We start from the raw sequence: 23,309 nt of genomic DNA, 5'->3' as shown, positions 1-23,309 counted from the left end.
GTATGGTACGTGTGGTGATTGGTTCATTTGTCACACAGACTAATGGAGCCTACTGGAATCTCTCCAGTGCCCCCTGCATTAAAAGGTTTAATGTATTAGTGCTTATCTAGGGACTGGGACATTCAGCTAAACCAATAAGGGAATAAACCAACTACCAGCTGGAAGAATAAACTCTCCTCAAACCTGCAGCCCCACAATTTTTACATTCCATCTGATCCATTAACTGTAATGCAGGGATTACCTTGCTATTCTGACCTCTTGAGATGACAAGACATCAAACTTGAAAATGTCAGGACATTTCTGTCAGTGTTGTCCAAAAGGTTTTTAGGGATTATCGACATTTAGAATACATATTTATGTATTTATTTATTTATTTATTTAAAGTGACAGAGCAACTAAAAGGTCAGTGTAATAAAAAAAAAAAAAAAAAAAAGATCAGCTTACTTTCTTTTGATAAATAACTCCTTGTTATCTATATATGATATCTATAGATATAGATACAGAATACATGAGATATTATATAAATAAGCAAATGTCTCTCCTGTAACTCCAAAATATTAAAAAAGGAATATACAACAGGGATACACGGGAAAGGGTTGGGTTTCATATCGAATTTAATGACCGCAAGTATCTTCCATATTGGTAGTTACTTAATGAACAGGCACTTAACGATTACATCATAGATTTGGTTTACCCTCTCAAATTTGTGCTTCCTATGCTTGGTTTCTAAGGTGATTTAGTTTGTTTTGGTTTGGTTTTGGTTTTTGGTGTAACAGAACATTTATGGAATTGAGAAAACAACGAGATTCTTGTTTCATGAAACTGCTTCAAATACTACAGAAGTGTATTGTGTGTTTATTTTTATTTTTTTAACTGCTGTCATGTCAGGACGGGGTTTTGACTAATGCGTGAGGTTCTGTATGACCAATCTGGTACTATGGTTTGTGCGCGCACATAGCATACTATGGGCTATTTGCTTTTTGAATAGGGTCTGCCAACTGGAAAAAAAAACATTAACAATACCGCCTACACCCCTTAAATGCATGTATTCTTACACAAACATCCATGCAGTACAGTGTACAGCCTAAAGCAAATACGAAACATAATACGGAGCACATATTTGGTCCCTTTTAAAAACAAAATGGAAAAAATGTATAGAGTAGAAAGTGTCAGAAACAGTGAGTCACAAGGATCACAAGAGAGCAAATTGTAGGGCTATATGAAATCCATGTTGCGGAGAACACAAGACAGAATCACGGAATTCAGGGTAAAAAACGGAAATCAGGCACTAAAACATATTACAACAAAGTCAGTTTAAAGAACCTATATATATTAAAACAATTAAATAGTACAGTGTTTGTAATATAAGAAGCTTCAAGAAGCTTGGAACACATGAAAAAACTATTTTCAGCACCTTTCAGCCACCATACACAACTTGTATGTAAAACCAACAGAAATTCACAGAGTGAAATCAACAACCAATTACTGAATAAGAGTTATAATGGTGGGTCTTGGTAGGATAAGAATCAACATTTTCATCCTGTACAGTCATACAATACGTTTGTGTATCAAGCAAATAAATTACACAAGGCATGTGGCAAAATAACTCCTATTAAATCGTATTTCATTATAATAGTATTTACATGTTATAAAGTTAAACAAAACATTTTGTGGTGGGACATTGAAAGCGATTGGTATGTATGTATGCATGTAGTAAATATATATATATATATATATATATATATATATATATATATATATATATATATATATATATATATACACACACACACACACACACACACACTCACCTAAAGGATTATTAGGAACACCTGTTCAATTTCTCATTAACGCAATTATCTAACCAACCAATCACATGGCAGTTGCTTCAATGCATTTAGGGGTGTGGTCCTGGTCAAGACAATCTCCTGAACTCCAAACTGAATGTCTGAATGGGAAAGAAAGGTGATTTAAGCAATTTTGAGCGTGGCATGGTTGTTGGTGCCAGACGGGCCGGTCTGAGTATTTCACAATCTGCTCAGTTACTGGGATTTTCACGCACAACCATTTCTAGGGTTTACAAAGAATGGTGTGAAAAGGGAAAAACATCCAGTATGCGGCAGTCCTGTGGGCGAAAATGCCTTGTTGATGCTAGAGGTCAGAGGGGAATGGGCCGACTGATTCAAGCTGATAGAAGAGCAACTTTGACTGAAATAACCACTCGTTACAACCGAGGTATGCAGCAAAGCATTTGTGAAGCCACAACACGTACAACCTTGAGGCGGATGGGCTACAACAGCAGAAGACCTCACCGGGTACCACTCATCTCCACTACAAATAGGAAAAAGAGGCTACAATTTGCACAAGCTCACCAAAATTGGACAGTTGAAGACTGGAAAAATGTTGCCTGGTCTGATGAGTCTCGATTTCTGTTGAGACATTCAGATGGTAGAGTCAGAATTTGGCGTAAACAGAATGAGAACATGGATCCATCATGCCTTGGTACCACTGTGCAGGCTGGTGGTGGTGGTGTAATGGTGTGGGGGATGTTTTCTTGGCACACTTTAGGCCCCTTAGTGCCAATTGGGCATCGTTTAAATGCCACGGCCTACCTGAGCATTGTTTCTGATCATGTCCATCCCTTTATGACCACCATGTACCCATCCTCTGATGGCTACTTCCAGCAGGATAATGCACCATGTCACAAAGGTCGAATCATTTCAAATTGGTTTCTTGAACATGACAATGAGTTCACTGTACTAAACTGGCCCCCACAGTCACCAGATCTCAACCCAATAGAGCATCTTTGGGATGTGGTGGAACGGGAGCTTCGTGCCCTGGATGTGCATCCCACAAATCTCCATCAACTGCAAGATGCTATCCTATCAATATGGGCCAACATTTCTAAAGAATAATTTCAGCACCTTGTTGAATCAATGCCACGTAGAATTAAGGCAGTTCTGAAGGCGAAAGGGGGTCAAACACAGTATTAGTATGGTGTTCCTAATAATCCTTTAGGTGAGTGTGTGTATATATATATATATATATATATATATATATATATTATTAATACCATTATTATTACTACTACTACAATGTATACAAGGTAACGAACAATTAATTAATAATTGAAATAGAGTTAAGCAAAATTTATAAATTAGTTAGAAGGTTAAATATTTAGTTTTTGGGTTTTTTTTTTTTATAAGATAATTCTTTGCTTAAAACAGTTTTAAACAGTGCAGTCTGTCAAACTTTGGGTTTTATGTTACAATTACCCCTCAAAAGCCTATTTTAATGCTATGCCAAACTGACACTAGACAGGAAGATGAGATTTACGGCTAACGTGGCAAAAAAGCAACTTGAGCCTACCCAAACATGCTCTCCACATGCACATGTCCATAGACATTTTCCCTCTTCCTTTTTGGCCTACAACCAGCATCCACTCAAACAGCTGCAATCTCTGGATTGTACCATCAGCTTACCCGTGGTGCTTTATCATCTTGAGTTCGCTGCAGATTTCAAAATCCTTTCAGATGCTCTTAAAAAGCATCACAAACGTGTCCCATAAAATATCTGCTTGTTTTGGAAGGAGAAGCACAAAGAAGATGAAACTGCTTCTTGTTCAAAGGTTGGAGGAAATAAAGGAATGGTGGCGCGAGACATGTATCCATATTTTTAATGCTGGGAATGTTAGACATTTGTTTGTGTCCACCTCTTCCCGCTATAGAAACTTGTCTTTATTCCACATCTGAACCACAAAATAATATGCCAGAGGACATGAAACAAGTAATAAAAATCTCTCAATCTTTGAAGATAATTATCTCTAGTTTCCTTTAAAGGAAGAAACAGAATGACACCTAGGGCCAGATAAAATCAAAGCTCTGACCCACCGGCTAATAGCAAACTATAAGCATGTATTTGCAAGCACTTATCTTTACGAGCAGAAGAAAGAAGTATGATCCATCTGCCAAAAAAGCCATCATTACATATAGGTCGGTCTATAGTTTGGTTAGCAGGTGGGTTGAATCTTTTTTTTTTTTTAATCTGGCCCATAGTTTAAAGGGAGGCATTGAATATTTTGCCTTTATCACTAATTTATTATAGCTATCAAATGTTTTAGGAGTTCAAAGATCTGAAATTAAAATGAACACTATTTTGTATGTATTCAGAGTGCATCTCACCCTTTTGACCATATTAAAACCTCCCTCTCAGATGACACCATCTTTGTTTAGGAATTATATTGGCCTGAGGCTTGGTTAAAATGTTCCTAAAACCAAAACTGGAATCCCAGATTACATCAAGCCAATTTGCACCTAAATGACCTTTAGCAGGTATTAATTGTCTACTAGGTTTTAAATACACCCAAACAATACCAACTACAGCAACAACAAGCAGTCTATTCAATTGTGAGTGCAGCTATTAACTAGGAGACTGTGGTTTCAAATTCCTTCCTAACATTGAAATGCCTGTGTGACCCACGGGCAAGTGGTTTCCTGGTTTAGGTTTGTTGATATGCTGCTCCATGAATACATACTATAATATAGGTCTAAAGGTTCAGTCTTGAGTAAGTGAATCTGCTTGAAGGCAAACGGCACTGACACATTGTAACTATTAATGATTCTAATTATGCTCATTATTTAATTCATCTACTGTGTCAACAATATATTTTTCCCATCTATACTTGGAACACCATGAGAATTATGCAAAAAGGAAAACAAACAAAGCATGTATGTAAAAGTAGCAGCATAAATATCATTGTGATAAAACTATACATTCCTCAATAATACATTTTTTGTCAAAGTTTATTTTAATTTGTTTTTTGGATTGAATAAATACAAACACAGATAAAAGAGGCTAGTGAGTTTGAGACAGTGGCCTACTCTTGTGCTTTAGGTTTAAGCATCAAAAGCTGGTAACTCAGTGGCAGTCCCCTGTCCCGGCCAGATGCTGCTGTCATAGAAACAACAGGGGGTCCAGAACAGCCCCCCCCCGCCACCACTAAGACCTCCTTGAGGAGAGTGGGCCCCATCCCAGCCCCTGTATCTTTTACTCAATTACACCAAGCCTGATTGCTGATTGCTAAGCAAACATCTCTCCTTTCTTTCCCCGGCCTGAGTGCCACGAACACTTGCTCCCCAGTCTCGATTGCTTCCATGTGTCTTAATGCGGCACAGACCCGGAAGTCATTTATGAGCAACGGCGACGCCTGAATCACCATTGTTTCTACAGCCTGCTCTGGGGAGGGTGGCAAATGGCAGGGGGCTGCAGAGTGGAGGGGTTTGTCCTATAGGCAGATTCACAGGGGGCACTTCAGTTCTCGCCTCAATACAACAAAAACAGACAACTTCTAGAGCTGTGGCAATGCCGGTGTGTTCCTTGTGTTCGATGTAGGTCAAAAAGACCAAACAGTTCCCAAATCAACTAGTATCTGACTTGGACAGTGACTTTATGTGACTTCTGGAAAGCACTAACATTTGCAGCCCTTCTGTGTTTTACTGCCTTTGTACAGCAGGTCACAGAGACAGCTGTTTTGGAGGGTGAGAGCTGCCTCCCATGTAAACGATTTGTGGAGAATGCAGCTGTAATGTTTTTTTTATTCAGTTTGTCATTCACACTTTAGTCTACTCATGTGTGTGTGTGTGTGTGTGTGTGTGTGTGTGTGTGTGTATGTATGTTATGTTTGGAGGAGGTGAGGCCTGTATCCTAAATACACTGAAGGCTGAAGAAGCCAAACCTTGGTTTCTACAAACTTCACTCTGTAAACTTCCATACCACTCACATTTGGCCTCTCCCTTACAACTTAAGCGGTTCTAGTTTCCGTGTTTTTGTGGCATGGACACAGTCACACTAACACCCTTATTGTGTTCTTGATTTCAGCAGGGGAATTGTTTTCGAAACAATTAGAATTTGTTGAAAAATGACTGACAAAACAAGAGAATGCATCACTTCCTAAGAATGCCGAAATCTTAATTAAAAAAAGAACAATAGTTCCTAAAGAAATGGTGTTATCGTTTAATCGCATCTAACATGACTGTGTACTTCCAGGGAAGCTGTTTTGAGACTTTGTAGGGACTCGGTCTGACAACTACACACACACAGTATAGTGCAACCTTCGCATATGAATGGACCTTCACAGCATAAGAATCAATAATGAAAAATGGCACGTCTCCAGGTAGAGAATCCCTTGACTTTTAAAACCCAGTATGAAAGGAAGACACCTGACAGCAAAGATCCGTCCCAGAGCTGAAATCACTGTCTGATTGTGCGGTGAGCAAGCCAAACCCACTTCCTGTACATCGAATTCTCTTAACTATCATACATCACAGCATCTATGAATGAGCTGCATTACAGAAACTGGAAAGAAAAAGACGAGAGATTTTTTTTCTACCCAGTCATGCTAAGAATCACTGAACACTCTTGCGGACTGTTAAGATGTATTTTTTATGAACACCAGTATCAAACTATTAAAGAATCAGTGAAAACCACAGGTACTCTTATTACAGCTCATTCAGTTAGCAGACGAGGGGGCTCCTAGCACAATTTTAGCACTAGCCTCCCCATTTCCCGATGCGCTAGCTAGCCTTGTCTGGTCTCGGGCTCACTGGAGATCTGCAAAGCCCTAGCTCAAAGATCTTGACCCGTGCACTTGACCTTTCGGTTCAAAACTAATCCAGACCATCAAGTCAGAGCTTTTTGGATTAATTATCTCAAGTTCCATTTCCATCTGTTGAAATGGCAGGACTTGTTAGCAAGGCGATTTGACACGCAGATAAATACCAACCACGGTGCCATCATTTGGAATTTGTATGTGTATTTTAATCCTTAATAAGATGGAGATATTCTCTATCTGTTGTGTTTTAGAGCAACATATTTCCAATCGGGATTAGAAAACATCCCGTAATCCTAAGATTTATCGCAAAAAAATGCAAGTTAAAATTACGGTTAGACATCTCTCTAAGGATGCAGACATAACCGCCCAGGACTATTTTTTCTGTACGTTAATAAATCTATAAAATTATGTTAAAAAAAAAAACATTAATGTATAAATCTGCTGTGGATATATGAAGTCACGCAGTCAGGGGCACCGTTTCTGCTCCTACATTAAAAATGAAAAAAGGCCTCATGTTTTAATGCATGTCCACATACAGTCGGTGACATACCAAGGAGTGATTCACCGTGACACCCCGGCTTCAGAGAGCAGTCCACAAAGACTTCCAACTACAGGACTCTTTGTTCGGCTGTCTCTCTGAGGAACACAGCAGGGGCGCAGGTTACAGGGAGTGAATTTCATTTGTGTGAAGGTGAGGGGGGTGTACGTCTGCAGTTACAGCAAATAAAAAGCAAAAAAAATATTTTCTACTTGTGTTACTTCAGATTGGCATTTTAGATTGACAATACTAATGCATCACAAAATTAAGGTAAACAATTAGCTCCTCAACAAAACCCCTGCATTCTGTAAAGCACTTGTGTGGTTGTTCTCAACCAAACCATACTGGTACATTACAAATGAATGTTTATGATAAATTAATTATATATACATATATAATCAGAACTATTACATAAAACTAAAACAAAAAGATAGAAAAACTAGTGCAATGGAAAACTAATCACTAAAGTGGTAATATTTTGCTCTCCAAAACTGGAAGTGCTTCTAATGTTATAGGTGTTTGAAAAGTACAAATGACAGATATTTTCCAGGTAAGTTATTTCTGACCAACACTGTGGCCAACAGCTTAGCCACGGTTTACACAAAAGCGAGTTCCTGAATAAGTGACAGCCTCTCATATTAGCTTCTCTCAATGTCTTTAGACAGAGAGAAAGGAGATGAGAATAAATTAATTAAATGTGAAGATTAAAAATGTTTTTGCTAAGGAGGTTGGTCAGCAAAAAAGCAACCTCTTTAGCATATATTGACTACTTCACATATTGCTTTTTTTTTTTTGGCAAGAATTAAATTCACTCAAGTACATTTATTATTGTTCCTGTCCCATTATTAAGAGTTTTGTTGCGGAAACTTATTTTGGAAAAGGCCTAGACCAAATCAGAGCTTTGTCAGACCCATCAATCCCATCAATACTCTAATTCTTGTGATGGTTGCTCTTTGTTTGATGCTCTTCCTTCTACCAAAAGCAAAACCAAAAATGTGTTTTTAATTCTCTATTGGAACGTGAGACTAAGTTTGACCTTGTCTTGACCAGTCACTTCTTTCAGTGGGAGTATCAATAGGTATCAATGCATCTATGTTTCTCTGGCACAATAAGCTTAATTTCTTTTCAGCTGGAAAAGAACAAGATAGGAAAATTAACTTTTTCAGTTCCGTTTTCATATTTACTGTAGATGTATTTCACACACAATCTCAAAGCTATTAAACAAATTTGTTGTCAAGAAGGATTTAAAGATAAAAACTTTGAAAAGAATATAAATAACGGTTTCAGTGAAAATGAGAGGTTTAATTACAGCTGACAATGGCAGGCTATTAGAGGATTTTAATTCAAATTGCTCAGTTGAAACATGTCACTGCTATCTTGTGTGCTATCTCGAGGCCTTATTTACATTAAAGGGAAAGTCCAGAACTAGAAAAATCGAACCAGAATAAATTGTGCTGTGGAAATTACAAATTCTCTAAAGGAGTTACCAAGTCGTGCATTTGTTTTTTTTTCCTACAGTTTTCAATAAGAACGTCTCTTCTCATTTAAAATTTGTTCAAATTCAATACAGGATTACCGAGAACTTGTTTCTATGCACACTATGCAATGAGACTTCAAACTTCACAGCTTATTGCAAGACATATTCTGCAAATACCTGCTAAACGATTAAAAACAAAATCCTTCTTTTTGGACCAGAAGATCTGAGAATGACCTTGGAAACTCCTATTGTTTGACCCCAACAAAAAACTAACTCTGCGTAGCTGAAGTAAATGTATTTCAACTTGATCTGGTCAAATATGTACAGGTAAAATACACTGCACTTAATGGTGATGCCAAAGTAGTGACACTAGTGCAAAATATAAAGAGAACAACAGAATTATCATTTATCTAGAGGCAGAATGCTGGTTTACTGTTAATTACTGTTAATCTACTTCTCTTTCAAAATCCTTAAATGAAATGCTTGAATATCTTTACCACTTCCCTATATACGTACATCTACACGAGCTTTGGATTTGTGTAGGGTTGCTATGACGCACGCTGTTGATTTGTATTTTATTTTAACTGCATTAAACTCGACCCCTAAAAACCCACAGACGAATGTTTTCATAAATGTATTCAGAGTGGCTGGGTGAAGGTTCCTGAAACAGCAGGGAAACTGGTAATCCCAAAGCCAAGTGCATAAATAAACTCAATTTTCTAAGGCTGACACACAAGGTTTCAAGCACATTTCTGAAGTCAGCAGATATTTAAATTGAACATAGATTAATGAATGGGAGCTTATTAGCTGTGTGCTTACTACCTAAAATATTCTGCATTTCCATGGTATGGACAAGCTTACCCCATGTTTACGTCATGTGGGAAGGATGGTAAATATGAGCTCGCGACTTGAAAAAAACGTCCTAAATACTACTCCTGAACGCTGACTTTGGAGACAGACAGCGATTTTTCTCCACTTAAAGAATTCTGACGTCACGAATACAAAAACAACACAATACATGGCATCCAATTAATTTGTAAAGTATAGTACAATGCAAATCATTGATTAATTCAATAATGTTTCCATTCCAATAATACCACTAACTTCATGACATTAAAACCACACATTTTGGTAAGTTCTTGATACCTTCTGTATTTCAGTGTATCTGAATGTTGTACGTATCTTTGTAACTGTGAAAAATCGGAAGATAATTATTACAAGCACAAAACCTCCATCTTGGTGTCTGAACGGGTTAATTCGAGGTCATCGCCTGAACATCAAGTAAGTGGTTTCTATCGTAATTCCCACATGATGTAAAAACTGGATAAGCTGCACTCATTTATAAAAACAGTATCATAAATCACAATTGTATTTAATTCTAAATACATTTTAGAAAACCGTCAGTCTCACAAAGCACACGTTGCACATAGATCCTGTCTGTTACGGTAATTTGTGGTAAAATATCAAGTGGACCAAGCAGTAGATTAGAGTGGCTTTATCACCTTAAGCTTGAGTGAAAAGCAAGTCGTGAGCTGTAAGACACGTGTTGAAGCAGCTTTTGATAAATCACACCACGCCAGGAGAGAGCAACTAAAGAACTTCCTAATAATCTGTCACTTGATTTTTGTTGCTGGTTAATAGAGTAACGTATGATGGAAAATTAAAGCAGGTCATAACGCCGAACACCAAACTTGCTAACAATCTTTCATATTATATTTCTTGTAGGTGAATATTCTTCTATGTCCTTAATAATAAATTACCAAGGAACATGTTATCCTGAGAAATATCTAAGTAGGGCAGAAAGCATTGCTCTTACAAGTGACTGTAGAATGACCATGTATGACATCTGTGGGGGCCCTGCTCAGTCATGCACTACGAAGGTAACCAACTAATAAGCCATGAAAAATTGCACAAGCCAACATGAAACCAGGGCAGAGAAATCTTCAAGTCACAGAGAATAAGGGCATTTGTAGGAAACTTAAAACTCCGTAACAACCTAGAGCATCATGCCTTCCAGGTCTTTAAGAAAACAAGTCAAAGTATTTGACATCAGCTGAGACTCAGTCTTTTAATATGCATCATCTTATTTTGTCTTCAGAAACCATTAAAAATCATTGTAAGGATTTGATTTGTTCACCTTGACCTCAGAATTCTATCACAAGTGTAACTTGAGAATGTGTCTACCTCGAAATTCAAGCAATTACTAATTGAAGCTTTACATATTTAACACCTTGTTAGTGAATTCCCCCTTCTAAACAATTCATCTAGTTTGGTGCTCAATAAAACCAAAAGAAAAAAGGTTTATGCACAGCTTACACAGCCCAAAACCCATCCTTATGAAATGCATGTGCAGCTAGAAAGAAAAACTTACCTGCTATTTGGCTGGGTGCATCAAGTTTCGGTTCACATTTTGGAAGTGAGAGGTCTGCAAAGAAAACAGGAAAAAAAAAACATGATATACTGGACTGATTTGCAGTTTATTAACAAAACATGGAAATGGGAACGTTTACATGTAGCATACTAAAGCACATTTACTGAATAAAAGAACGTAAGCATAAAATGTAGTTGGCAAAGAAAAATAATGTAAGGAATTATACAATTCTTATTTATTTAGGATTAAAACCACTATCTTACTACTTCTGAGTGAGGTTTTGTGCCCTTAAACTAATCTGCTAAAGCTTTCGTAGTTTGAACACTAAGACATTGACACTCAAATACACAGATTCTCAATTCAGGAAAACAGATTGAGCAACATTCACTCTCTCCCTTAAAGGGACAAAGGGAAGTCAAAATTCCATGACTGCTGGCCGTTGGTTGAGCATAATATTTTCCAACTGGCTTACAAATGTTTGTAAGTTTGTACTTTCCACTAGAGCAGTTCAGTACCCTTCTGTGCCCTGTCTGTTGAGCGTGATGCTGAATGCTCTTCTGAGCTGCACATGGTTTATAGCAACACGATAATATGTGATCGCACTGATTATTTATTTGATCTGGGGAAGATGCACAATGCCAGTGACAACTGAAAATTGAGAGAGGAACGTGTATAGTTTAAATGTATATAATTTATAAAGAATAAATATGGTGTTTGTATTTCGATGTGCTTCTTTTTTCAACTAGAAAAACTTACTGGGAAAGAAAAGCAAAAAGACAATCTGCCATTTGCAAAATTAAACCAGATTCATACAGGAGTCAACATGTAACCAAATTACTTTTAAATGCATGGAGCTTCAGTGGATTAATTCCTTATAAAGGCAATTGCATATTAACTAGTCAAGAAGTGAATTAAGAGTTTTGCAAATCGGAATTATGGGTGTAGAAAACGGTATTAGTCACAGTCAAGTTAACAGAAGCCAGAGCAACAGACTGCGTGAAGTCAGATCAGTGTAGGAATTGACAGTGTGATAGCCATTCATGCTATTTCTCAGTATGATGTGTGAAGATACCCTGAGTTTCCTGCATTTTAAAGATTAGTGTGTCTGTTTAAGTAGTGAATAAATATATATATTTGTTTAAAGTGATCAAATATTTGCTTGGAAACTACCCAGTTCTAAGGAACTCATCACCATTTATGCAAACTTAATTCAGGTCAGAAAAATAACTGTCCATGACTCCTTCATGAACACGATATTGCTTTTATTATAAAATACATTCCTGATACTTCAACAGACAGGCTGGGTTTTTCCTTATTCCAACCCCTCATGTGACCCAGTATCTCCCTGCATTCAAACAGTGGCGAGCTTCCAGGATACAGCCAACTGTAACATTACATTCGGCTGCGTTCAGGACTGATACTATGAAGAGAACCAGGACCTCTATGCAAGCCAAGACAGTTTGAATAGTTGTCTTAATTTGGTCGTGTTTTTGTTTAATATTTCAAAACAGCCACTAAATTCATTCACAAATACATTCACTAAAGATGGAATTAAATGAGAAGTAATATAAAAATGTATAACGTTGAAGAAGCACTCTGTTGCTAGGTGATACTTCATGATTAGCTCATGTTAAACAAATATATTATCATTTAAAACTGTACCACAGTAACCTGGAAGAATACACCAGAAAAATGACAACACTGCTTGAACAAAACAAGGAACCATCACATTTTATTTTTTTGGTATTCAAATAAATTGTAATTATTTTACTATAGAGATGACTAAAAGCGATATGCAAAGTAATAGGTTTTCGTCGTTTGAAAGGTAATTTATTAGACACTGCTGACTCACACTGTTGTAACAACTGGAAAATATCGGGTCCATGACTCGACATGGAGGCCAACATTAAGCTACTGAAAAGGCTTGGTTCCTCTCCCCTCCCCCATCCCCCAACCCCTCTAAAGATGCCACAAAATTAGAGATGCTGGATTTGTACATTCCTCCCCCCCTCTCCCAACACATATGATTAATAACACTTCCAATGCTGAAATAATGAAATTAGATATGAAAAATCTGCACCCTGGGTGAGGTGTGTGTAATGCCCATAAAACCATGTAGGTGGTACGCAATTATGCGGGGCTACTGCTAATGCTTAACATGTCTCCCCGGCTTGATGTTATCTGGAAGAGATGGCGAGAGGTGCAGCTGTGCCATTAAAATGCAGACTCGAAATTGCATTGATTCCTGAGGCAGAGCTGGAGGCCGTGGGGGAGGGAACGGGATGGCACTGACTGATAGTCGCTCGGCTCTAATCAGATCACCGATGTAATGCAAGGTACGGCCCGCACAGCAGACTTTAATCACAGGCAGCAGAGTTTAGTGCAGCTGACTACGCCCCAGGATCTCAGGATGGGATACGGATTTGCGTTGGAGAAACTGGGGAGAGAATGAAGTCACTTCTGAGGATTACAGCATCCTGTGTTCAATATTCTACTTTAAAAGAAGAAATTGAATGCATACACTATGGAGACAATATAGAAAAGCCTGCAGTCAAGAAGTTGCACTCTCACAGTCAAAATTAAAAAGTAATAAACCTTACCTACATGGACAAACCTTAATTACAAGAAAATGGTGCCAATAACATTGAGCATGCACGAAAACACATTTAAAAACACCAGTTTGGCCTATTTTTTTCAAATTGTAAAATCACGTTTTCCACTGTGTGCCAATCGTAATAACCATTACTTTAAATCCCTGTACACATCTCCAAATGCACAATTTGAATCTCCATGTTCAGTATAAATATTGTAGCCTATATAGTCCCATTTGTTAAGATGTCTTTTTCATTGTCCGTCAGAAACCTGCAAGTCTCTTTGAGGCAGTAAAATGTACGTCTCCGCCCCCATTCAGGAAAGACGTGGCCAACTGCCAGAAACATGGGAACTAACAAAATACATTTTCTAAGATCGATCCTGGTCCTTTGAATACTAACTGTAGAGTACACACCCAGCAGTTACTACGCCTAAGAACAAAATAACAGATCAGATGCCAGATTTGAAGTCAATGCCATGTCACTGCACAGTGTGTAATTCCATTTACAGATATTACTGCGATTTTCGGTTTGTATTTTTAACAACATTGAAAGATCGTGCTCCTTTCAAATCCGGTCTAGCAATCATACCTTGTGTTGATTTCTCAAAGTGGACTACAGATTATGCAAATGGAAACGTCTCGATACCATAACTGCAAGTGTAATTTGCTTCTCCTAGAATGCATCCCAATGTAACCAACATCCGCAATGCAGCCACTATCTATAAAGAAAACCTGTTTTCTGACAGGGTGTTTGAGGCTTATCAAACTATTCAGACAACAGTTCGCCCATAGTCCAGCTTTATTCAGATTGTAAACCGTTACCAATTTATGTTGGCAAGGAAATTCCAAAAAGTATTATAATCAATTACATCGAACCACTAATGCAAATTACTAGGTGAAAGGAAAGTGAACAAGAGCTTTTCAGGGAAAACGGTTCCTTCTGTTGAAAATGTCCTTGAGTTTCTCTGTTCCAGGCGGCATTGTCTTCAGGACTCATGATTTTTCAATCCACACATTAAGAAGAGGGGGCCTTGAGAGATGGTTTCCCTTTGTGTGTATGCACATTTTCAGTTCGTATCAGAAGAATAAAAACCACAAGATTCCTTGCAGATCGACCACAAGCAAAAGCCCTTTCTCTGCACAAATTATAAGAGGGTGAGGTTTGCCAAGACTCCTCTATGCTACAGAATGCTGCTCTACATGTTGAGCTTCACAGCAAAGAGTTCGCCAAAGGGCTCCGATATCAAATTTCAAAATTCTTCAACTGTGGCAGCAAATATTGCATAGCTACATATGGATTGCTTTAAAAGGAAAAAACGTTAAAAAAATCTGAATGAATGAACACAATCTTGAACGGAGTCCTTTGTTCAAGTTGCACGTGTCAAGATGATATGGGAAGCAACACGAGCCGTTATTTGATTAATTATACCATAAAATTATTCTAATACAGTCCTAGAGAAAACAGAGCAAAAAGTTAACCTTATGAATAACAGTAGACAAACTGGACCGCATTCTCTCTCTTATGTTGACCACAGAGTCATCAGATCCAAGTACAGTTTCACATTTACCATGGGGGGACATTTTTGAAAAGTCTGTATATTCTTTTGAGTTTACACTCAGCGGGTGAGTCAACCCCCTGAAATGGCCAAGGCTGAGACGTGCTATTGATGGAGTTAGCTTTTGAATTCATATGAAAAGCATGTTAAATATTGCAAAAACACAAGCAGACCCTGAGGTACCGTGCCAATTCATCACATGACACATGAAGAGGTATCCTCATTTTGTCTTGCTTTACTGTGGTAAGATTAGTCAGCAGGGCAGAATGAAGATCATAACATTAATCATAAACGAGTAAAAAACAAAGTCGAAAGCCGGTTCTGAAGAATAATTGATTCAGCTGGACTTGTTACAGAAGTATATGATGTCACCTCTTCCTTCCTGCTCTGACAAATCATCACTTAAGTCTCGAGGCAGGAAATTAAGGAATAATGCCTGCCGCCACCAATAAGTTAGCAGCTCTGGCTGCAAACCACTTACTGTTCACAGCTAGACATACCGTTAGTCATGACCAAACAACAGTGATTCAACCAACTGCCTCAGAAAACGGATAGCTGTGTCTCCCGTCCAATAAAGACTCCTTTTAACAATATCCAACAAACTAAAAAAAAAAAACCTAACCTCACAGTTCGTTATCCAACTTTTTCTCGACTATGAAGGAAGCCATTAAGAAGACTAACAATGAAATCTGTTTTGCGGGGAATGATTTTGACGGCTGCATATGTTTTGTTGACTACTGAGATGTGTGGGGGGGGCGGTTCCGAAAGCAAAACAGGACTTTGAATTTCAAACCTGGTTGTAATTAACTCTTAATTTCTCAAGACTCCAGTTTTCTAAACTTTCCTGGAAACTATTAATTTAAACACTGTACTAACAAACAAATATTTTTTGGAGATATTAAATTGTATTTAGTCCAAAACTACAAATCTCTGTGATAAACACGTTTGACTATAGTTCTGATGTTACTGCTCATGTACACAGTGTATAGCATACCAGAGAAATATCAAAGTAAAGAATATAAGTTTATTGTTTATTGAAAATATTGCAAACCAAGCATTGCTCTCATAATATTTAGTAACTTCATTAGATTTGTCCAGTGCTGACCAGTATACAAGGATTGGAAAACTATAGCAAAAACTTAAATTTGACCTACAAAAACACTCCATCTTTGCCCGTCTTCGCTTCTCTCTTAAACAGCGAACAAACTGCTGATTTATGACTGAACATAGTAGACCATGAAGAGCCATTTTGTGGCAACAAATGACACACAGAAAAGTCTTGGGACAAAAATAGAAGGTAATTTAAAATTGGCAACACAAGTGCTACCAAATAGTTCATGAGTCTCATTACAACGAAAAAAAAAATCTTATGACCCAGCAAAACCAAGCTGTAGGCATTTTCTGATTTAATAAACAGATTATTTCTATGCTCCAGTAGGAAACAAATGACCTCTGTTACATTCCCATCAGTCAATGTGGTTATGAAGCAATGGCTTTAGTGTGATCGTACTGCTTTTAGCCTCAGACACCCAGGCTTGCAATGTAAATACTTGCAATATGTATTTCTAACTGAATAATTTTAGTGGATTTGAATACAAACCTAGTGTTTATACTACTGTGATAATGTTAGATCCTCTTTGGTGATTATTATGACTGTGTTCAAAGGTTTGTTCGCTAGACAGGAATGGAGAAGTGGTTATAAACCTTCAAAAGGATCAACTAGGTGTCGTTCACACAGTGTAAATACTTTTCCTCTTGTTACCTGGAGTGGGTTGACAATGTTTGAATACTAGATCACACCTTAAATTGTCACTCACATTGAAAAGTGAACCTTTTGATTTGTAATACAGTTTAAAAACATATGGAAATACCACTCTTTAGCACCTATTGTTTGCTACTGTCACTGTTCACTGGAGCGGAGGGTAATCTCTCGCTCTCTCATCTGTATTGCTTCTTTTGTTTGTTGTGGTGTACAAGACAGTGAAACAGGTTTATGGTGAAACATTAGAATTAACTTTCAGTGTAACATGAGGGGGTGAGGAAAGCATACAAAACAAAAAACAAAAAAAAAAGATCAACATCCTCCATAGGATATTGGACATGTAGGAAATTAAATCACACATGATCTCCTGCTTTTAGCTCCACACAGAAGACAAACACTTGTTCCACTCCGCGGCCGCACTCTGGCATGAAAAGTCAATAGCTGTCGAGGAGCCTTATCGATAGGGGCGCAGGAACGATAACCTTGTCACGGGCAAGTGTGTCTAGAGCAGACCGCTTCCAGACCGCCTCCGGTTTACTTTGTGATTGCACCCTCTCTAATGGAACAGGATGGCATTACATAAGCGCCTATTTTTCAGACTCTGCCTTAGCTGCAAAACTTATTTTTGGAAGGCTCTCGATCAGCCAAAATCCCTCGGCCAGTCACAGCCCTCTCAAACAGCGAGCATAACGCCAAGAGCCGGCAACCGGAGAGAAGAGGGGGAGAAAAAGAAGTGCTGTAAAATAAATGCACTGCTTGTATCTGTATCTGATACCCGGCCAAGAAATTCATGTCAGGAATATGGCATTAACAACGCAAACTCTGGACCTCTTGAGACATTTATCTTTTTACATGCACTCCATTTTGTAGAGTCAGCTTTTTATATAACTTTTCGGGGCAGCACACACTGTAGAAACAGCACGATACACACTTGGAGGTGTCCTAGTTTAGTTATTCCTTCAGACTATATGTCTGTGTTAGTATAACAAGAAGGGATACACAGTCTTATATTGTACTTAAAAGTAGCCAATCCCCTTCCAATTCTATTACTGTTATTTTGTCTTATTTTGTCTAAAAGTAAGGCATCCCTTTTCACTTTTGCCTGGGCAGAATTTTACATCAAACAGCTCATTTAAAAGGCTGCTGTGCACGAGCTATAGACCATAACAGAGCTGGATTCTAGGAGTAACAGTTGTGAGTGATAATAAATACACACACACTATTTATAAACATGAAAGAAAGCAGGAGGGTAGAACTAAGAACAATTCAGATGTATTTTATTTTGTTTTGTAGCCAGGGCCATCAATCAACAGACCACATCCATTTTTCGGCCCCCTCATTCCCCTTACATGAAAGCGGCCGTTGCATGCACAGAAACAGTGCTACACTAAGCTGTGTGTAACATTTTGGCGGTGGATCTGCACTCAAGGGCATTTCAGATCATTCACACGTGGCTCCCACATCCAGCTTGTTCCTGATACTCTCTCTGTACCCTTTGAGCGCACAATCAAAAGCCCGATTAGGAGAAATTGCAATGGCTGTTTAACCACTTAAAAGAGAGCGTTTCAGGCTACAGCAGTTTTGATCTGAGCTTTAATCAGGGACTAATACCCCTTCCCCATGTCTTTCCCCCGAAACACACACAGTTTTTACAAGAAAAGAGGAGGGAAAAAAACATTACAATATTACATATGTAGAAGAAACTGGTCCCATTACATACTGGAAATAAGAATAGATAAATAAAAACCTTGACACTCTCAATGGTGAAAGGAAGGAATCTGTAATGCACTTCTAATCAGTACTATAATTTCAGATTCCCAAGAGAAAGTATTCTAAATCAGCAAAGCCCAGACACGGATAGGAGTCTATGCTATCCTGTTTTTTTTTCCCTTCTAAGAATGGTTACTGCAGTGTTCTCTCTTCTTCAATTAAAGCTATATATAATTTTTTAGCTGTGCCAAGGCCTGTTCATGCAAAAAAAAAAAAAAACTTAATAAGCCATCTCATTAAATAAAGATCCAGTCTATAGGTTAATTCATTTGCACAACATGTTACATTAATAACAATGGAACGCACATGGAAGTAAATTTGATTAAACCTAATGAGAAAGGTAAATTGTGTGTGCTATACAGAAGATGTTTAGCTAAAACCAAAGATGTGTTTGACTGTCTGTCAAATGAATGAAAGTGTTATACTTCACATTTCCTTGATGGCTCATTGAGCATCAGTAAAAAAAACATGCCCACGGGGTACCATGGTATTGCCAGCTTATTTCGATGCCAAATGCACAGTGACTGCCTTACCAGAAAGCAACATTTTACATAAATTGGGAATAGTGACAGAATAATTGTTCGGAGTGTGTATGCAGAGATATGCCTCGTTGATACGGGATTGTTTCCTGAAAGTAAAAGCTTGGTGCTGGCAGAGTACTTAACTCTATGGGTGTGCAATGAGGAGGCCTACAGGCTACACAAATGAACGTGAAATGAGTTCATTTTGTGATAGAGGAATATGAGTTGTGTGTGTGTGGTTTTGTTTTTATATACTATAATTTCTCCAGCGGTAAAGCAAGCAATCACCGCATAATAAACCTGGAAAGGGTATTCCAATCAAATTTTGATTTTACATTCAGATGGATGGATGGATGGATGGATGGATAGATAGATAGATAGATAGATGGAACACCATTTGCGAAATGACTACAAAAATGACAACAAAAGCCCTATATCCCCCTGGCAGACACTTTCTACATCAATACACTTTAAGTATTATGTTGCTTTTGCTACAGGGGGTCTTTAAACTTAAAAAGCTTTAGAAAGCAGCAGAAAAGAGGTGTGTATATACATGTAAAAAAAAAAAAGAATACTGCAGGCACTCAGGGGTCAGGACAATGTGGAGAACACAACCAAAAAACAAATGGAATTTACTATCTTCATATCAGCTGAAATTCCACTAACGAATTTACAAAGGCCAGCATCATAGTAAAGGACGATATTACTAAGAATGCCAACCGTGTCTGTGAAATTGAAAGGAAAAAAAGAGAAAGTTTTCCAAAGCATAGAACTTGCACAGAGGAAATTATGGATCCTGGCAGGGGGTTATGCCAAATACAAACTACAAATCAAGATTTATTTGAATAACATGCACTACTTTTAAAACATGAATAACAGATACTGTTAGACAGGAACAAAGGGTATTCTCACATAGCCACAGGTATATCATAAAGACAGTGATGCTCTTATTAGATTTCAAAAGTAAGCACTTACATTTCTGAGGGATTTAAAATGTCATGGACCATTTTAGTCCTTATAGGAACAAATCTTAGTTTTAACCAGGCTTTCAAAATGGACTTAGCATCTCGTGCTTTCGGATTTAGTATCAGTTTAGGTAATCCAGTACAAATTAGCCACAATCATATTAAATGCCAATATGTTATAGAACATCAATATCCAGATCTCCACTTCTAGGGTCTGGTGTAATTTCATGCATCATCAAAAAATTTACCAGCAGGAAGACAATGCAAAGGAATTCAAAATAAGTTACCATTAGAAATACCTGATCATTGCAGGGGGACACTAACACTGTCCATACAGACCAATTTGCTCTTGACATTTGCTACAATGTTGTATTCTTTATTATTTGTATAACACTCACTGATTAAGCAAACTAAACAAATTAGTAAAACTGTCATTTGCACATCCTGCCTAAGAGACAGCTAGTCCAGCTTAAATGTATTTGTTAGTTTTTCAATAGTATTTGCATAGCCATTCGCACTGTAGATTATGCTAACAATGACCAAAAAGGCATTTGATTCAAGGGACAAGCAAAAAATGAAAAACCTATTAAATAAACCTTTATCTGACAATGTTAAATAATGTTAAAATGCATGAAAAATCTTCATTAAAAGCATGGTGCATGTCTAATGTCTCATTAAACCTCTTGTTTCTATAACTTATTTGAATCTGTAAAACATGTACAGCATGTAAGTCTATAACGAAGAACAATGAATGAATGTATTCTTTAGTGTTAAACTTGGCTTATAATAAAAAAGAACAGAGAAAAAACAGAACCCAACAAATGTATTGTTATATACTCTTCTTATAATCTGTCTTTAACAGTTTAAGAGGATGGAAGCCTATAAACTAAACTAAATTAATGTAAACACTACTTAAAATATTACTTTTGCTTATGATTGTGATTGCCTTAGAGCAGCTCATATATAAATCTCACTGAACAGAGTTGCACAATGCAACAATATAAACAATAATTAGGAATAATCACCAAGGCTGCTAAATGGTTTATCACAACGTGATGATTATCTGTTTCCACAAGACACACAAGCCCATGCAGTAATTTACTTATGTTCAGTGACCAATGACCCATAGAGTCGGAGCGAAATGCTTACACTACTAAAGATAGATGTTGTGCAATTAGTATTAAAATGTGAGGCACCGTGATTCATTCCTGTTTGAACAAAAGATTAGCAGAATAATCCCAGTCATTACTGAAATGAAGGAGCCGTTTAGGACCAGTCCAAATGTGAAAACAGTAGGGTTTCGATATTGCAATGTTACCAGCTTTTTATGTAGCATTATGAATTTATTGTGTTTAGATTTTCTTGATTTGATTTTTTTCATTTTTTTCATTGACTGAAAGAGTAAAGGATATTTTCAAACAAAAATTGAATTAAGGATACATAAACAAGCTGCTGTTCATTTCATCATCTTAGTGTTACCCCTATCTGTTTCTCTTATACAGGTAGATTAGTCGTGCCTTCCCTCAGGTATCGTCTACCCTGCCTCACACTTTCTCCTCTTGAAATGACTGTTTCAAGGTCCCCATTGTGATCTTGTATTACCATTATTCACTGTAATGTGCAGCTGAATTATTATAGTGATGCATTTAGCCTTAAAATAGTGTATCACTGCACAGGCCTGATCGGTAAACCATAAACGCTCCATTGAATAATGCTGTCTGCCAAATAACTACATAATGCTAAATAATAATAATACTATGAATACTGAAGGTCTGCACAAAGCAACCATTGTGGTATTTTATACATTCAAAGTTACTAGAGATCAACAGTGCGTCAATGAATGACACTATAAATGACTACTGGTAAAAAAGACACTTCTCCTCCTCAGTAAGGAAGCTTGGCTCAATTGAACAGGATGTTTTGCTTGTCAGTGGCTACAATAATGGCTGTCACTGGCCCACAGTATTCAGCTGTTGAATCATATATTAAAACGGGGTGAGCAGGTTATGTCTACCCACTTATCTCACAAGAGCGTGAAATGACAGGCAGTTGAACTCTCATGTAGCCAAGCAATGTGCTGGGATTAATTTTAGGACTCACAGTCTATGAATAAACCAGCCCTTCCCACAGACAGACCAGGGAAAATGGGGTCAGCACCCTAACCAACTGGCACCCAAACTGGCTCATTCTTCAACACTTTCTACATGGGACATGCCTACAAGTAAGTTTCAGAAGGCTTTCTTTATCAAGTCTACTTTGATGGAAAAGAAAAACAAATTACTACTACTCCCATTTTTATAAATGAACTGGCTACATTTCAAAGCCTCTCTCACCTGAAAAGGATAAAACATATAAAAATTATAGATCAGCCTCCTAGTACACATAGCCTAAGCGTTTGCCATCTTTTGCAAGCGTAACAGCTGGGTTATCCATTAGTATAACATAAAAACGTGCATCTCCGCACATTCATAGAGGGAACTTCTACATTTCCATCTAAAAAAAGCATGCAATATAGCACATTCATTGTGGCTAGGTCTATACCAAGAGTTTAAACAAACACCATGAAGCTAGTTCTAATGAGGTGCACAACTGTTAGGATTTGGATTCAATGGTTTAAGGATCCCTAAAGTACCAACTACTGCAAACAACTATTAATCAAAAGCCACATTTGAGGGATCGAAATAGGCATAAGCAACACACACAACCTTTCATATTAGCTTCTAAGCGTCTGGATTCATTTGGTCTCAACTGGTCTCTGTTTGGCTTTGGGAGTACAACCAAAAGCACAATGAATATTACTGTCCGCCTCAGCTGAACATGCTTACATTTTAGCTGAGATGTAGCAGCAGTTGAAATGCACACAAACTCAATCTGAGTTCAATGTGAGAGGGTGTTTCAGACATACTAACAAGACAGGGAAACTCCCACAGGACATTATAATGTTGCCTGGCAGCCCGGCACCCCTGTTCCACAACATGTGTGACGAGCACAACAATAAATCAGTGTAACACGGTTAGCCACTTGATTTATACTTCACATGACAAAAGTTGCACAGTTGTCATGAGAGGATTGCAACATCTTGGCGGAAGAGAAGAAACACAGTCACGAGATGTAGGTTGGGGATGCTGGGAACACATAACATGCCT

The 23,309-nt window shown here is 37.7% G+C and overlaps 1 protein-coding gene across 9 annotated transcripts in view; it reads right to left on the bottom strand.

Annotated features, from left to right (window-relative positions):
* triob (trio Rho guanine nucleotide exchange factor b) overlaps positions 1 to 23,309 on the bottom strand; it is a 148,360-nt gene that overhangs the window by 109,853 nt on the left and 15,198 nt on the right. For all 9 annotated transcript variants that reach the window (XM_066690422.1, XM_066690427.1, XM_066690426.1 and 6 more), the window contains exon 2: positions 10,997 to 11,050. In XM_066690422.1, coding sequence (XP_066546519.1) covers positions 10,997 to 11,050 — 54 coding nt within the window. The remainder of the gene's footprint in view (positions 1 to 10,996; positions 11,051 to 23,309) is intronic.

Source organism: Amia ocellicauda, chromosome 18, assembly GCF_036373705.1.
Source record: "Amia ocellicauda isolate fAmiCal2 chromosome 18, fAmiCal2.hap1, whole genome shotgun sequence".
In the NCBI taxonomy this organism is placed as follows: domain Eukaryota; kingdom Metazoa; phylum Chordata; class Actinopteri; order Amiiformes; family Amiidae; genus Amia; species Amia ocellicauda.
This window is presented reverse-complemented; position numbering and strand designations above follow the sequence as displayed.